General features: G+C 42.9%; 1 protein-coding gene across 2 annotated transcripts in view; it reads left to right on the top strand.

The window, feature by feature from the left end:
- The window catches only part of LOC310657577 (melanopsin), a 46,547-nt gene that overhangs the window by 21,841 nt on the left and 7,317 nt on the right, over positions 1-17,389 (top strand). The window contains exons 3-8 of one of the 2 annotated variants that reach the window (XM_083398461.1): positions 1,144-1,277; positions 1,635-1,838; positions 5,385-5,556; positions 7,290-7,448; positions 8,659-8,766; positions 16,303-16,477. In XM_083398461.1, coding sequence (XP_083254587.1) covers positions 1,144-1,277; positions 1,635-1,838; positions 5,385-5,556; positions 7,290-7,448; positions 8,659-8,766; positions 16,303-16,477 — 952 coding nt within the window. The remainder of the gene's footprint in view (positions 1-1,143; positions 1,278-1,634; positions 1,839-5,384; positions 5,557-7,289; positions 7,449-8,658; positions 8,767-16,302; positions 16,478-17,389) is intronic. The other variant, XM_083398462.1, reaches the window with a different exon arrangement.

Here is a 17,389-nt window from a genome sequence, read left to right on the forward strand (position 1 = left end):
TACATATAGACATTCAGGCAAAGGTTCAATTTCCATTCATTTCTTCATGCATAGAGAGATCAAAGCAATGAAAAGCAACTTGTATTATCTCCATGTTAGCAGAAATGATCCAGTCACACACATACCTTTATATGTGGAGGGAGAAGCATTTCCCAAGATAGATAAATATGTAAAATTCTGCTAAGCTGAATCCAGTATAAAACTACCTTAATGGTGCTTTGAGTTTGAAATAAAAGTATGGAATAAGTTGCTGTTACAACATTTTAGTACTATGATTGTCAAGGTGCTTGAAGCATCTGCAGTGTCCTGTTCTGTGGATGCTTAAGGCTGTGAAGGTAAGCAAGTATATTGTACACGGTTCGAGTGAGGGGCCGTATAAGAATACCTGTATAAATGAATGAATGAATGTCCCAGAAAGTTGAGACATGTGGAGTCAAAACAGGCAAAGTCAAGTGAGTCAGAAGCTCACTTCAAACAATGATCAAGTTGAAACCAAAGTAGGACCTTGGATAGCTCCAAGTGGATTAAGCTCTCTTCTAATAAGGTACCGTATTTTTTGCTCTATAAGACTCAATTTTTCCCTCCTTAAAAGTAAGGGGAAATGTTTGTGCGTCTTATGGAGCGAATGTAGGCTGCGCAGCTATCCCAGAAGCCAGAACAGCAAGAGGGATTGCTGCTTTCACTGCGTAGCGATCCCTCTTGCTGTTCTGGCTTCTGAGATTCAGAATATTTTTTTTCTTGTTTTCCTCCTCCAAAAACTAGGTGCGTCTTGTGCTCTGGTGTGTCTTATAGAGCAAAAAATACGGTAACTGTAGGAAAATATTGTCCATGTGGAGAGGAAAATCCAGCTGAACCTTTTTTAGGCTGATAAGCTCCCTGGTATGGTTAGCTCAACAACCCTGGCTGGGTAGTTGTTGAAGAGGTCCTATCTAATTTTGGAGTTCTTGACATTTGTGAGTGTAGGGAGGTTGAAGTGCTGTAAGGGACCCATCCAATGAGTCTTGAGTATGGTGACAGAGTTTATTTCGCAAAACTAAATAAATGTGGTTTATTTTATATTATAAACTGAATTATAATTAAAGATAAACTCACTGTTTTGCTTTCTTTCACCTTTTTGGGGGCCCCATGATGATGCTTATTAAGCAACAAGCGGCTGAGGACACCGGCAAACTATTTCATAATGAATTTAGCGGCAAGTGATTTTCTGATGTCTGCAACTCAAGCTCCAATCTGCTTTCTCAACAGCATGCACACAGAATGGATACTCGGAGACATAGGTACTTTTCCAATGCTGTTTTGCACATGAACCTCTCCTTATTTCATGGAAATTGTCTTTGTGGCATGAGAAGGTTGTTGAAATATATTTGCTACTATAGACAAACTGACCCTGTTTTAAGAGTTACTGAGCATATCTGTCTTTTTGTCACTAAAGTCAGTTTCTCCTCCCTTCTGCTTCTTTTTAATGAAACCGCCTGTGAAAGGTGGACCAGGCAGTACAGTGTCCCCACTCCACTACCATCATAATATATAAGCAACCATGTCAGTCTGTGAAAAGATATGCACAATTGTTTTGTACCATCTCCCTCCCTGCATTTCAGAAATGAAAACCTTGCACTCTCTTCTTTCTGTTTTAGGTTGTAACTTTTATGCTTTTTGTGGGGCACTCTTTGGAATAACTTCAATGATGACTTTATTAGCTATTTCAGTTGATCGCTACTGTGTGATTACTAAGCCTCTGCAGTCTATAAAAAGATCTTCAAAGAAACGCTCGTGCATCATCATTGCCTTTGTCTGGCTCTACTCACTGGGATGGAGCGTATGTCCTCTCTTTGGGTGGAGTATGTTACTTACTCTTTTCTTAATGTACATACTGTCTTGTGTGCATTGTCTTTGCTTTCTTAAATATGTGTGGGACGGCTAAGTGACATTAGCAAATGGGGTGACAGTTAGCATTTCTAGGCCATTATTGCCAATGAGAAATCTGGTTCTTTTATAGTGGTGGAGTCCTTATTTTCAAAGTGAATCAGCTGGTGAAAGTAGATGAACAGGTTTATATCAACACTTGTCCTAGCTAGCAGAACCGGTAGGTGTTCCTCAGGTTCCTCATTAAGAGAGCTGCTGCATCAACAGAATCCTTAAGTGCAATCTGACTTACTCTGCATCTCTTCATGTAGCTATTTGAAAGAAGAGCAGGGAGAGGAGGACTTTAATAAAGAATGGGGGAAGCCTTACAATCTGTTTGAAAAAACTATTGTAAACAATGACACACATTGGTAGGGTTGACATAAAACTTGTAGTAAAAATTTGAACTATGGAATGATAAAGGCTTTACAGGAATAGAGTTATGAAAGAGATGCAGAGGGGGAAATCGTTATATTAAGATCCACAACGGGGTGCGGAGGGAAATCAAAGGGGATTTTATGTTTGTTTTTATTTTGCCTGTATATGTGAAATAGAAAATGGGAAGGAAGGAAGGAAGGAAGGAAGGAAGGAAGGAAGGAAGGAGCAGGAAGGAGCAGGAAGGCACTACCTGCAGAAAAAAAATTAAGGGAAAGAAATCTCAACGTGTCAAGTTATTTTTCATGGGCAGTCTTGCCGCTCTGTGAAGTATTCAGGCTGTAATTGAAACACATTTTGAAACACATTTCCTGTGAACCTGTGGTTCTTCTTCCTTTTCTTTCACCTGTATCTATTAAATTGTCATATTTAGATAAGCTGCTTTGACAGGCAGGTAAGATGGCCCTTAAGATCCTTTCCATCTCTACAGTTCTATGATACTTGCACTGAGATAATCCCACAGGTGTCCCACAGTTAATAAGTCTGACAGCATATATCTAGTAGCATAGCCATCAGTGTTGCCAGAAACTCTGGTTGAGGGCTGCCAGAAACTCTGGTTGAGTCTTCTCCCCGCCTCTCCCCGCCGTTGTTAGTGTTTAACTGCAGTGGGCTCTGTGCAGTCAGGTGTGGGATAAGTAAGAGGGATGGAGTGCCTCTCATGAAGACTGGAGCAGCAGAATGGTGCTGTTCCGCCCACCGCTACCTTCATAGATGGCACATGCCAGTGAGGAAGTGATGCCCTTCCTCAGGGTTGTATCCAGTACTGAATGAGCAGCAGTCTGCTTGTTCAATGGGACTTTCTGCTTGTATGCCCCCAAAATCTTATTCAGAGGGTCCCCCAACCCCCTGGAGCAGATTTTGAGGGTTCACAGGAGGCTGCTGGGGAAGACAATGAAATTGCATTGCACAAGCAGACAGATGTTGCACAGGTTGAATGGCAGAGTTGCACACAACCCAAAGCTGCCACTTCTCTGTGGAAGCTTTCAGCTTCCTTCTGCCCCCACCTCACCAGCTGCCACTGGTTGTATATGGAGAGAAACCCTAACAGCTGAAGAAGCCTGAGGGATTTTGTTCTTGAGCTCTGCTGTGTGTCCCTGCCATAGCTATCAACTTTCAGATTTGAAAGTAAGGGATCAGCAGCCTTGAAAATAAGGGATCAGCAGCCTCACCTGTCCCAGGGACAGTCTACGGGGTATCTAACAATCCAGGACAGCACCAGGAAACGGCTCTGGAATAAGGGAATTTCCTGCAAAAAAAGGGAAGGTTGACAGCTATAGTCCCTGCTATGTCTATTTTGTTGCATTGTTAAGAGTGTTTTTAATCTGATTTATATTTTTTTACTTGTAAGCCACTCTGGAGTAGTGAGAAATGTAACACCTGTAAATGTAAATATATGACAGATAATACCATAAATATTACAAATATTTGGAAACTAAAGATATTTATATCATTGTAATATCATTATAAGAAGCACAATGGCCAGTTATTATGCACATTAACATCCCGTATAGATATGGAAAGATAGATTTCCAGCATAACTTTTTGAAAGTTCAGGGTTGTCGAATCAGTGATTTATGATTTAATTTAGAACAAAAGCTCCTGCTAGAAAAGCCTTGAAAGGCCCATAATGAAAATGGCATTAACCACTAGGACATGCAGAGCAGCCTTATTAATAAATGCTATCAAATTTGTCTATGAAAAAGGAGCTGACCCTATCTCTATATGCCAGCATCATTTTCAGAGGGTTTCTTGCCTCCCAGGAAGCATTCAGCGTGACCATGTGAAGATTTTAAAAGGTTGCTCATGGAAGATTGGCAGTTTTCTGATTACTTGTGCATAATACATTTGTTCGTAATAAGAACTGATCTTAATAAGGCCCAGTTGGGTGACTGAATGCAAGCCATTTTTAGGCAGCAGAATCATAACTCCGTTTTCTAGGACAGACTTGAACTCTTCAGCAAGAAACCAAACATACTTCTCCCTGAGACTGAAAACTTTAGAGGGGGATGTACCATCGAACTTCAGACAAGTGTTTGCATGACTAGCAGGTGCAAATTCATGCACATTGATTGTACATGTCTATTCAGAAGTAAGCCCCATTGAGATCAATGATATTTACTCCCAGTTATGGGTAGGATTGTGGCCTTAGACTATCATCCTGTGTGTCACTTACCTTAGAGTAAATCCAACTGAACTCAAAGGGGCTAACTGCCTAGTAGATATGTGCATAATTTGATGCACGTTATTGATTTTATTCAAATCGGGGGCAGTAGACACAGTGGCCTCCAGATGTTGCTTGAATGCATTGCCCATCCTCCCTGATCATTATGCATGCTGGTGGGAGTTTGGGAGTCCACCACTTCTGGAGGGCACCATATTAGCTGCCCCTGATTTAGATTACAGTGGTACCTCGGGTTAAGAACTTAATTCATTCCGGAGGTCCGTTCTTAACCTGAAACTGTTCTTAACCTGAAGCACCACTTTAGCTAATGGAGCCTCCCGTTGCTGCTGTGCCACTGGAGCACGATTTCTGTTCTCATCCTGAAGCAAAGTTCTTAACCCGAGGTACTATTTCTGGGTTAGCAGAGCCTGTAACCTGAAGTGTATGTAACCCTAGGTACCACTGTATTTTATCTTTTAAGAACCGCTTCTCCCCAGGCAGCTCACAAATGAAAGATCAGAACAACACACAACAAATAATAAATTTAAAAGCAGCAGTTAGATTAAAAGTGAAAGCCAATGTGCAGCATGAAATGGCACAGCCAATGAGAATTGAGCCCAAGACATGCTTTCTTACAAGCAACTGCCACTGAACTATTTCCGAGTAACTATGCATAGCAACTAAGTTATGCCATTGTGCTATTATGCTATTGTGGCCCCTGGAAGCTTATGACACAACAAGTTAATAGTGTCACAAAATTATTTGTTATGTTTACTGCAGCAGACTATAACAGTCTCCTATGAAGTAGTGCTGCTTTTTCTTAATTGTCAAGCTCCTGCATCTGTTCTTATTTATGCATTGTACTAATAATCATGTTTATTCTCAGGTTCCTATATACCTGAAGGTTTGATGATATCTTGTACATGGGACTACGTATCCTATTCTCCAGCAAACAGAAGTTATACCATGATGTTATGTTGCTTTGTGTTCTTTATCCCTCTGATAATAATCTTCCACTGCTATCTATTCATGTTTCTGGCCATTAGAAGTACTGGCAGGTAAGCAGAGCACTGAAAAATATTCATATAAATAGATAATTATTTTGTAGGTTGTTTCTTCTTTTTAATCACAGTTAACTTGCTGCTTATGGCTTCAAGACTTTGTTAAGGAAGAGGAGGATCAATGGCAAGTGTCAGGAAATATCTATTTTTATGGGAATTACTTTCCTTTCTGTCCCTGGTGACTTTTGACTTGGGCAGAGCAATCCAAATTCCTGATCTGCTGGAATGGAGGAGTATGGATGAGACTTCTGGAGGTGTCCCCTCTGCCTGGCTGTGCCTGGCTCTACCAGCAGGGAGACTGTACAGCAGACATCCCTCTGCTGACTGCCCAAAACACAGATGGGCAGAAGCTACTGTCAGCAGAGCCCTTGTCCGCGATAGTCAGGAAGTGGGTGGACTTGAGTCAGCCAAAGAGCTGCTGAACCCTAAACTGGTCTAGCTACCAGCAAACTGTGGTGAGGGGCCCAATCCAGGCTTGTTTGGGTGCAGGAAACATGCACACTTTCCCTTCCTCTCCACCACCTTCTACCTTGGTTGGCATGAGCAGTGGGGGGGGGGGGTCCTGGATGCTGTGGTGGCTCTGCCACTCCACTGAAACCTGCTGCGGCCTACCAGAGGTTAGAAGTCTGCCCTTAATTGGGCAGTCTTTTTAAAGGTGTTTGGACTTATTGGTTGGGTATATTTATTGTATCGGTCTAAGAGAATGTGGATACAAAGGAACTTAGGTAATACTTTTCATTGAACCATTTTCTGTAAATATGGAAGAATCCCAGCTTCATAGAACTAGGCTGGAATAGTGCAAATAATCCTTGTACAGTGGTACCTCGGGTTAGGAACTTAATTCGTTCCGGAGGTCTGTTCTTAACCTGAAACTGTCCTTAACCTGAAGCACCACTTTAGTTAATGGGGTCTCCCGCTGCTGCCACGCCACCACCACACGATTTCTGTTCTCATCCTGAAGCACAGTTCTTAACCTGAGGTACTATTTCTGGGTTAATGGAGTCTGTAACCTGAAGCATCTATAACCTGAAGCATCTGTAACCCGAGGTACCACTGTATGTATACAACAATTCCTTGTTCTGCTTGCATCTTTTGCAATACAGTGGTACCTTGGGTTACAGATGCTTCAGGTTACATACGCTTCATGTTACAGACTCCACTAACCCAGAAATAGTACCTTGGGTTAAGCACTTTGCTTCAGGATGAGAACAGAAATCGCGCAGCGGTGGCGGCACGGCAGCAGAGGGACAATCCATTAGCTAAAGTGGTGCTTCAGGTTAAGAACAGTTTCAGGTTAAGAACAGACCTCCGGAACAAATTAAGTACATAACCAGAGGTACCACAGTACTCCAAAGTTCCTCAGCCATCTTCATTTTGAGGTGTGCATGTTTTTGATGCAAATCTCACCTTGTGTAAGAGCCACTTTACAAACCTTACGAAGAATGTAGGGAACGGAAGGAGCAATTAGCTGTACTTCCTGTCCTGCTCTCATCCACCTCAAAGCTGCTACCAATGTAAGCTATCTCACAAAAGTTCATGAGACCAGTATATCAGGTTGGCGAAGGAAACTAAATATACTTAGGAGAACACACATACACATTCTCTGCCTCTTTTTCTGAAGTGCTGTTCTAAGAGAAGCTATGCACCATTGCATTTACTGCTAGTAATGCCTTTCATACGCTGAATGAAGTGTTTTTTCCTTAAAATACCTCCTGCTGTTTCTTTCATAGGAACGTTCAGAAGTTAGGATCAACCTATAACCGGAAGTCGAATGTTTCGCAGTCAGTGAAGAGTGAATGGAAGTTAGCAAAAATTGCCTTTGTGGCTATTGTGGTGTTTGTTCTGTCCTGGTCCCCATATGCTTGTGTCACTCTGATTGCGTGGGCAGGGTAAGTAGCAAGCCACCAATGAAGCAGTTTCAGTCAAGGGGGGATAAGGATTATGGGTGTGTGTGTAAACAATCCATCCTGAAACTTCAGTTTCCTTGAGGAATGTAAGAACTTTTCTCTCCCTGGTATGCTTTGTGAATGAGACATAATTGTAATAAATGCGACCATCTACAAGGCTAAACATCTTTACAAGTGCCCCCCCCCCACTTAGGCGCAATAGACTCACGTGTGACCGCATACACGCATGGTGCCAGGAAGTAAATGAATAATTCGATTCAAACCTGGGAATGGTGGGAGAGACCTGGAGAGTCCTCATTGCTCACGAGGAAACCCTCTCTGGAGCCCAAAGAGGATGTCGGTGACAGCAGAGGAAGCCCCAAAGAGACCAGAGGTGCAGCAGGGTTTTGTTTAGGCTGCTCAGCCTCCCTGCCTAACAGCTGATGCTCACAATAGCGCAGCAGCAGCCGCTTCTCCATGTGTTCTCCAGCCAGCCCCAGAGCTTCAATTCTAGTTGTCAATATTTTTGGATACAGTGTTTTTGGTCCGGATTGGAGAGAGAGCATCAGAGAGGGCTTTTAAAGGGTGTTTCGAGGCTGCTCCCCAATTAAGCGATATTTGCTTATTGTATAAGAGCCTGGAACGTAACCCCTGCATAAGTGGGGTGCAAAACTGTATACAGAAGCTAGAGTAAACACCTAGTTAGAGGTGAATTACCCCCCCCCCCCGGAATATTCCTGCAGAGAAAATGGAGTGTGATGAGCCATTCTACTTCACATTAAAGTATCTGATTTTCTACCTGTTTTCCTATAAAAATGTCCACCCTCACTTTTGCAGATTCGTAGATAATTGCTTGTGCATGTAATAACCCACACATTCTGATTCAAAAACAGAATGCTGCAAGCAATTGCAAAATGCCTCTCGTCTTTTGTTTGGAACCTATAATGTGATATGCAGTGAAGAATAAAACAAGACACCTAGAGTGCACTTGATATTGAGCATGTTTTCATACATCTGGAGTAATTGCTCTTTTCGCAGAAATCCTGATGTTTAATACCAGAAAAAAATATTAAATGTGGTCCTCCACCCTACAGCATTTCAACCTCACATCAGTCAGGAAATTTTCAAATAATTTTGTGCTTCATTGATTGCGTTGGTCCTTTTAGTTATTACCTTGTATTTTAATGCTGTGGGTTTTTTTTCTTGTTTCTAGCTACGCCAAGACCTTAAACCCATATTCTAAATCTGTGCCAGCTGTTATTGCCAAAGCTTCTGCAATCTACAATCCCATAATCTATGCAATAATTCACCCAAGATACAGGTAGTGTGAATGCATCCATATGATAATATTTTATACAGAGATATGTATTGTTTTGAATGAATTCACCGTTGGATGGTAAAGAGAACGTTTTACTTGAATCACTGCACTGTGAGTGTTTCCTTCCATTTGGATGTGTGTACACTCATGGGCACTCATTCTGCAGAATAGAGTTCCATGCTGGGTATTTGGTGAAGAGTGTGTCACAGATCTTGCAAGACCAAGCAAATTCCTAAGTATAGAAACCTAGTAAGCTTCTAGCCAGGCCATTGGTCCATCTAGTTCACTGATCAGCAAACTCTTTCAGCAGGGGGCCAGTCCACTGTCCCTCAGACCTTGTGGGGGGCCGGACTATATTTTTTGGGGGGGGAATGAACAAATTCCTACTGTATGTCCCACAAATAACATAGAGATGCATTTTAAATAAAAGCACACATTCTACTCATGTAAAAACACCAGGCAGGCCCCACAAATAACCCAGAGATGCATTTTAAATAAAAAGGACACATTCTACTCATGTAAAAACATGCTGATTCCCGGACTGTCCATGGGCCGGATTTAGAAGGCAATTGGGCCGCATCCGGCCCCTGGGCCTTAGTTTGCCTACCCATGATCTGGTTCAATTTTGTCTATATTGGTCAGCAGCAGCTCTCCTGCACTTCAGGCAAGAGGCTCTTCCAATCCTACCTGGAAATGTGGAGACCTGAACCATCTGCATGCCAGGCATATGATCTACCACTGAGCTAGAGCTCTTCATTAAGATACTTCACTAAGATTGTACACTTCACTCCTCCCTAGTACAGGGCTGCACGATGGCCTGGTGCATACCAGTGATATAATCAGAAAGCCTAGAAGCCTTGACACCCATCAGCCTTCTCTGCTTCCCTATGGTATGGTCCAAGATAAATTGGGGCAGGGAGCAGCACTTTGTACCATTAGGTTTATACAGTGGTACCTTGGTACTCAAACAACTTGGAACCCAAACACTGCAAACCCGAAAGTAAGTGTGGCAGTTTGCAAACATTTTCGGAAGTCGAACATGCTCCGATTTGAGTGTTATGCTTCCAATTTGAGTGCCACACTTCTGTTTTGAGTGTTATGCTGAGGTCTGTCTGTTTTTGCTATTTATTTTGCGTTTTTGTTTGTGACTGTGTGGAACTCAGTTCACCTATTGATTGATTGACTGTAGTACATTGTTTATTGCTTTCATTTTATGGGTCAATAGTCTCATTAGATAGTAAAATTCATGTTAAATCACTGTTTTAGGTGTGTTTTTTAAAAGTCTGGAACAGATTAATCCATTTTGCATTACTTTCTGTGGGAAAGCACACCTTGGTTTTGGAAGGGACCTCCGGAACGGATTAAGTTTGAGAACCAAGGTACCACTGTATTAGGTTCTAAGGCTCTGAATGCTTTTGTAAGGAGCATATGAATATGATTTGAAATCTTTTACTCCAGTTTGCTATCACTCCTTTTTCAGTTCAGCAACCAAGTCTGGTTAACAATTAAAGACAAGTAATTTGTAGCGTCGAAACACAGTCAAACTGAGTTTTCTGCTGAGCTTGAAATTGCTTCTATATTCAGAAATTAATGGATTCTGTTAAAGTACTTTACAGTTCAGGTATCTCCCTTTTAAACTCCCCCCCCCCCCGGGATGTGTTCCTATTTTCCCAGTTGCTGGGAGATTTTTCAACACAGAATCTTTATTAGCCCAAATACTGCAATGCATTTTTCTCCCATTTAGGGAAAAGCAAGTACAAGAGCAGAAACTAGAGGGGCCTCCATTATTCTTAACTCTTTGCCATGACTAACAGAAGCAACATTAATTGTGCACGACAAGCAAATATACAGTATGCATGTTTGTTTAATCTGTATATAGAATTGGTTTGCCTTGGTGTGCAGATTTTTGATTATTTTTTTATCGCTTTAAGTCGAGAGGGGGGAACATATGGCTTGCAGGCAAACTTGGTTTTCCAGGGATTCAAATTTGGCCTTGAAGGGCATTTTCCTCAAACCACACCTGACAGAGATACAGCTGCCAGTGCACAATCAGAAGCCTTAAAGGATGGATAAGCAAACTAAGGCCTGGGGGCCAGATGCGGCCCAATCGCCTTCTAAATCCGGCCTGGGAATCAGTGTGTTTTTACATGAGTAGAAAGTGTCCTTTTATTTAAAATGCATCTCTGGGTTATTTGTGGGACATAGGAATTCGTTCATTATTTATTTTCAAAATATAGTCCGCACCCCCCCCCCAAGGTCTGAGGGACAGTGGACCGGCCCCCTGCTGAAAAAGTTTGTTGACCCCTGCCTTAAAGTGTGCTCCGAATTGTTCATTGGCAAAGGAAAGCAGGCTCCAGCTCTCCCGCCCATCATCTGGCTGAGCTGAAGCCATGTGGCTTGGTTGCATGAGCAAGTTTCCCATCGGGAAAATTGCAGGTGGGAAGAGTGCTGTTGTGCTGAGGTGTTGCTTGCAGGCATGGAGTGGTTGCCCACTGTGTAATAACAGGATGATGGACTAGATGGGCTATTGATCTGATCCAGTAGGCTCTTCTTATGTTCATAAATGGTTTGTATGTGTGTGTGAGAGAGAGAGAGAAGAGAAAAGAAAGAAGGGAAGAAAGAGAGAGATTCTGATACTGTCACAAATAAACACAGTGTCATTGCACCATCTCCAGAGTTATTAGATTCAAGGACACATAACTCTTTTGAATCATGGCCAATAGATAAATGACTTTGTTTTACTTCTGTTTTACTAAAAGGAAATGCCGCGTAAAAGTTTTAAACAATAGATACATGATTCTGCCACAAGGTGGCAGCATAAATCATCTGTGTGATTTTAGCCTCGGCAGCAAAGGTAACCACTTAATCTTTCAATGGATATAAAAAGTTTGTAGTATACTAACAGCATTCTGTGACACATAAAGGCCATTCTTTTCATCACTTGTTTGGGTGAATTTCTTCATAACTTTTTGTTTGTTTATCAAAGCATTCATGGATTTCAGAATGTAAAGTTTCTTAAATTTGGGTATAACAACAGCAACAGTAACAACAACAACAACAATTTATTATTTGTACCCCGCCCATCTGGCAGGGTTTCCCCAGCCAGTCTGGGCAGCTTCCAACAAAGATTAAAAATACATTAAAATGTCACACATTAAAAACTTCCCTAAATAGGGCTGCCTTCAGATGTATCAATTATTTACGTTGCCATCCTATATTCCTCTTAGGCCAGCTGGATGGATGCAGGATTAATTGAAATATTAAATTTGAATTGCGAGAGCTTGATATTTCCTAAAATGTTCGGCTGTTTCTATACGTACTGACTGATGCATCCTAGTTTTATTACTACTGATGTCCCACAGATTCCTGGGGTGATTAAGCAAACAATCAGTTGCAGAAGTTCAGCCTTTGGGCTTCTCTAAACAACCTATGTATCCCTTATTCATCCTGATTTGTTTCCGCAAAACTTATGTGGAGTTTAGATTATATCATATCTTGTCTTCCATTGAGCATTTGTTCTGATGTGTTTGTGGAGCTATTATGAGACAATGATCATTCTGCACTCATCATGGTTTGCTTGCAGGTTGTTTTCATGTCTTCCCCTTGGTCATTTGTTTATCCCACACTTTTTGAAGCATTTCGCCATCACATTACAAACCTCAAAAGTCTTGTTCTTTTTAAAAGGGGGTTTGTATTGCACTTTAACCCTCTTTAATTATGCAAACCTAAAGTTCTGGTGTGTACTTGAATTCCTTCTGCAAAATAGTGATAGACCAGAGGCGCTCTAATATTTTTACTCTATTCCATCTCCCAAAGAATCAGGGCATGTAACTATAGTTACTGCAAAGCCCCTTAAAAATAAATATTGGGATGTATTTAAAGGTCTCCTTTCACTCACAGAAGAGTTATTTTATATCTTGAGCTAGAGGGGGTTGCACAATACAAGTGACAATCTCAGTTGGCAGATCATGAGACTCTTAATCCTAAAGTTGTGGGGTTGAGCCCCATGTCGGACAACAATATTCCTGCATTGCACAGGGGTTGGACTAGATAATCCTTGTGGTCCCTTCCAACTCTACAATTCTGTGATTCTAAGCTCTGCTTATGCAAATGGAAGAATAACTTGTTTATGGAACATACACACGATAGCACTGTGTGAATTAACTCTGAAGCACAGGCACTGAGCTCAGAACAGGTGTGGAGGGGAGAGAGGCTAGTTACATAGACTCATTTATTTGCAAGTAATTTTTACTCTGATATGTATTTGCATACGCCATTCTTCTGCTAGTTCTGATTAATGGAAAATATGTAAATACTGTTGTCTGGGGGCTTGTTCCCAAATGGTGGGAAGAGGTTAATTTGTCACTTGACTTCGTTGGAATGAAAACCCACCCCACAAAGAACTAAAGACACACTCCGTTCCATGCACAGCCAGCTATCAATTACTCTTTAGTAGCTTACACACCATTGTTGCCTTCACTGTAGAATGGTGTAGCGGTTAGAGCACCAAACTATGACAAAGGGAAGCTGAGTTCCCTAGGAAGGCCACTGCATGACCAAACGTCCTCTCTCAGCCCTGTCCTCTACCTCACAAGATCATGAAAGGGAATGCTAAGCATGTATGCTGCCCCAGGGCTGCTTGAAGGAAAGCTTGAGATTAAAATGAAGTCAATAAATAATACGTGAAAAGGAAGCACAGGAAATGTCATTGATAAAAAGTTCACGTACAAGTTCATTCCGTTTCTGTAATTCCCAAGGAAGTGACTGCTTTAGATGAACTTAATTTTTAAAAACATGCAAAGTAAGAAATAGTGAGGTTGCAGTCCTGGGAAAAAGGGGTGTATTAGGACCAAACTGTACACAATGGGATAGCCACACTTGCTTATTCATACACCTGATGTGTTAAGGTAACAAAGCTGTGAGCAGAAGCTTTGTTTGTTTTGTGTTTGCAGATGAAGTGTAGCTCAGTAGCAGAGCATTTGCTCTGCATTCATAAGATCTTTGGCTCAGCCTACAGGTAGAGCTAGGGACGCGGGTGGCACTGTGGGTTAAACCACAGAGCCTAGGACTTGCCGATCAGAAGGTCGGCGGTTCAAATCCCCGCGACGGGGTGAGCTCCCGTTGCTCGGTCCCTGCTCCTACCAACCTAGCAGTTCGAAAGCACGTCAAAGTGCAAGTAGATAAATAGGTACGACTCCGGCAGGAAGGTAAACGGCGTTTCCGTGCGCTCCTCTGGTTCACCAGAAGCGGCTTAGTCATGCTGGCCACATGACCCGGAAGCTGTACGCCAGCTCCCTTGGCCAATAAAGCGAGATGAGCGCCGCAACCCCAGAGTCGGTCACGACTGGACCTAATGGTTAGGGGTCCCTTTATCTTTACAGGTAGAGCTGGGAACATCCTCTGCATGAAAATCTTAGAGAGGCACAGCCAGTCAGACTAGCCAGTAATGAGCTAGATGGTCTAATCAGGGGTGCCATGTCCTGTTTCACCCTGCCTTGCCAACCACTCTGCAAAGTGGCAGTGGCTGCAGTTTCCAGCAGCAGCACTGATTTCCAGGTGAATCTCATGGGAAATAGGTGGTGGGGCAGATGGCGGGTGCCCTTAGGGGCTTCCACTGCCAGAGGTGGTTGCTTCACCCTACCTCATGGGTGGACTGGCCCTGGGACCAATGGTCTGAACTCAGCATATTGCAGCCTCCTCATTTCCTAGGTTTTGGATGAGTGGAATAGATAACCACCAGCTTACGATGCCTTGCAAAAATTAAATACATGCCTGCCTTTTGTTCATGAACAGTGGGGTATGTGAAGGAAACAACATACCTGTTGGTGATCTTAGGTGAGATAGCCATGCAGTGGAAGTTGCTCCCAGCACCAGTCACCACATGGAAGCCAAGTAAGGTTCAGATAGTTTAATGTTGCAGAAGATAAGGCTCAGTAAAACAGTTCTGGATGCAGATATAGACAAATAAGTTCCAGCTTGTAGGCTTTTGCAAATGCAGATATATACAAGTACAAAATATATCTGTTGCTCTAAATAACTCTTAACAATTCAATATGTAACACTGGACAAGTAAAAGACTCAAGACAGACTTACCCACTCACTACTGAGCTAACATACATTGATCACAGATATAGTCAAGGCATTAGGCCGTTGCCATGGCAACTGGCTCTACTGACCATGCACCTGTGATTAGCTCATCAATGGGGTGATTTATTCTCATGAATGAAATTAACCTCTTCTCGTGTCCAGTTACAACACCCACCAAGGAGTCACAACCACACTGAAGTTTGTTGTTGTACTTTTATTTTACTGATTCTCAATAAACAAGAAACAATACAAGTTAGAACAATATGCTTCCTAGAGTCCCAGTCTGTTTCAGCATATTCTTATGCTTTCTTCCACCTTGTAGATGTTGGGCCTCTCCAGATTGGCAGCTTGCTCCCACTGCTGTTTTGTGGATGCATTCTTCCACATGTCCTTGATGCAATAATAGCGCATTTGTGGTAGATTCATAGTGGCCCACCATCCATGCATCATACTGCTTTATCAGTTGTTCTTCAATGTATCCCTAGTGTTATCATATTTTTGCTGCCTGGCCGGGCACTCTTGCATTGTAGCACAACAAAAACAAGGCAAAAGGAACATCTGGAACATTTCTGCTATAAAATGTTTCTGCAAGAAATTCCAGGACTGATTGGAAATGAAGCAGTATGTCCATCTCAAAACATTTTCAAGCCTTCTTCAGCATTGAAAGGGGGATTGCATGTAACACCCCCACCCACCCACCCAATACCAGCCACCTGCAATACTGCCACAAGAACAAATAATCATGAATAAAAAATAAAAAGGACTTCTGGAGATGCCTATAGACTTTGAACTGGCTCTTATATAGATGGGGTTAAGAGAACCAAGACTTACCGTGTTTTTCGTCCTATAGGGCGCACTGGCTCATAGGACGCACCTAGTTTTTTTGGAGGGGGGAATTAAAAAAATATTATTTTCCCCCCACCAGCCCTGGGGCTGGGGCTGGGGAAGCCCGAGCTTCCCCCAACCCCAGCCCCCAGAACAGGCTGCCTCCCGCAAGCCTTGCGCGCCCGGCAGGAGGTCCCTCAGGGCACGCAAGGCTTGCGGACATCTGCCCGAAGCACGGGGCGTGCTCCGCAGCATGCCCCATGCTTCGGGCTGCAGGCTGCTGCCCGCAAGCCTTGGGAGCCCGGGAGGCACTCCCGCCGGGCTCCCAAGTCTTGCGGATAGCTTCCTGCAGCCTGGAGAACGAGAGAGGTCGGTGCGCACCGACGCCTCTCGCTCTCCAGGCTCCAGCGAAAGCCTGCATTCGCCCCATAGGACGCACACACATTTCCCCTTCATTTTTGGAGGGGAAAAAGTGCATCCTATAGGGCGAAAAATACGGTAACTCTTTTCTATACCATACAGCTGGGTCTCCTGAAATGTGCAGTGTGTTGTTTCTTTCGAAGTATTCTCCAAACTCTGTTTTCATTCACTGCATTTTTATTTTTTATTTTTTATTATGTCTTTTAGGAGAACTATTCGAAGTGCTGTCCCTTGCTTGAGATTCCTTATACGGATCTCACCAAGTGATCTTTCAACAAGTTCTGTGAACGAGTCGTCATTCAGGGCTTCTATGTCCAGCCGTCACTCTTTTGCTGCCAGGAACAAGAGCAGTTGTGTTTCTTCCATTTCTGCAGCAGAAACTGTAAGTTTGGCGTGGGTGACAGTCTCCCAGGTCTCATCCTTTTGCTTCACATAAAGGTGGCAGATTAAACCACTGGATGGCACTCACCAACCCGAGTTCACTATTAGAAGGAGTGATGATAGAAAAACTCATATTCATTAAGCACTTCCAAACCTCATTGAGAATCCTTGGGGTACCTTCCAACTCTACAGTTCTATGGTTCTGTGATATTAGTGGTAGAATCAGACATGTGCTTCATTTTATCCTTTAAGCAGCCACTGGATTCCTTGCTCCCTGCCCCCTTGCAAAAAGGTTAGCATGGCTACACACTCACACAAACACTTACTTTGCTTTGTGTGCCTGATAAAGTTTGTCTGATTAAAAAATCAATCTGTGGGGAAATGGATTGACAGAGTGGGGTGGGGTGATGGCCACAAAAGCCAGCTAATTAGATATTAATATAACAGGATTGGTTCTTCGGGGAGAGTTTCCCAAAAACTATGAAATTTGCAACAGCTAGACTGGTGACTGGGAGTTGCCGCCGAGACCACATAACACCGGTCCTGAAAGACCGACATTGGCTCCTAGTACGTTTCTGAGCACAATTCAAAGTGTTGGTGCTGACCTTTAAAGCCCTAAACGGCCTCGGCCCAGTATACCTGAAGGAGCTTCTCCACCTCCATCGTTCTGCCCGGACACTGAGGTCCAGTGCCAAGGGCCTTCTGGTGGTTCCCTCACTGCGAGAAGTGAAGCTACAGGAAACCAGGCAGAGGGGCTTCTCAGTGGTGGCACCCACCCTGTGGAACATCCTCCCATCAGATGTCAAGGAAATAAACAACTTCCTGACTCTTAGAAGACATCTGAAGGCAGACCTGTTTAGGGAAGTTTTTAACGTTTGATGTTTTGTTGCTTTTTAATATATTCTGTTCGGAG

This window comes from Podarcis tiliguerta (genome assembly GCF_965153285.1).
Source record: "Podarcis tiliguerta genome assembly, chromosome: 9".
Classification (NCBI taxonomy): Eukaryota; Metazoa; Chordata; class Lepidosauria; order Squamata; family Lacertidae; genus Podarcis; species Podarcis tiliguerta.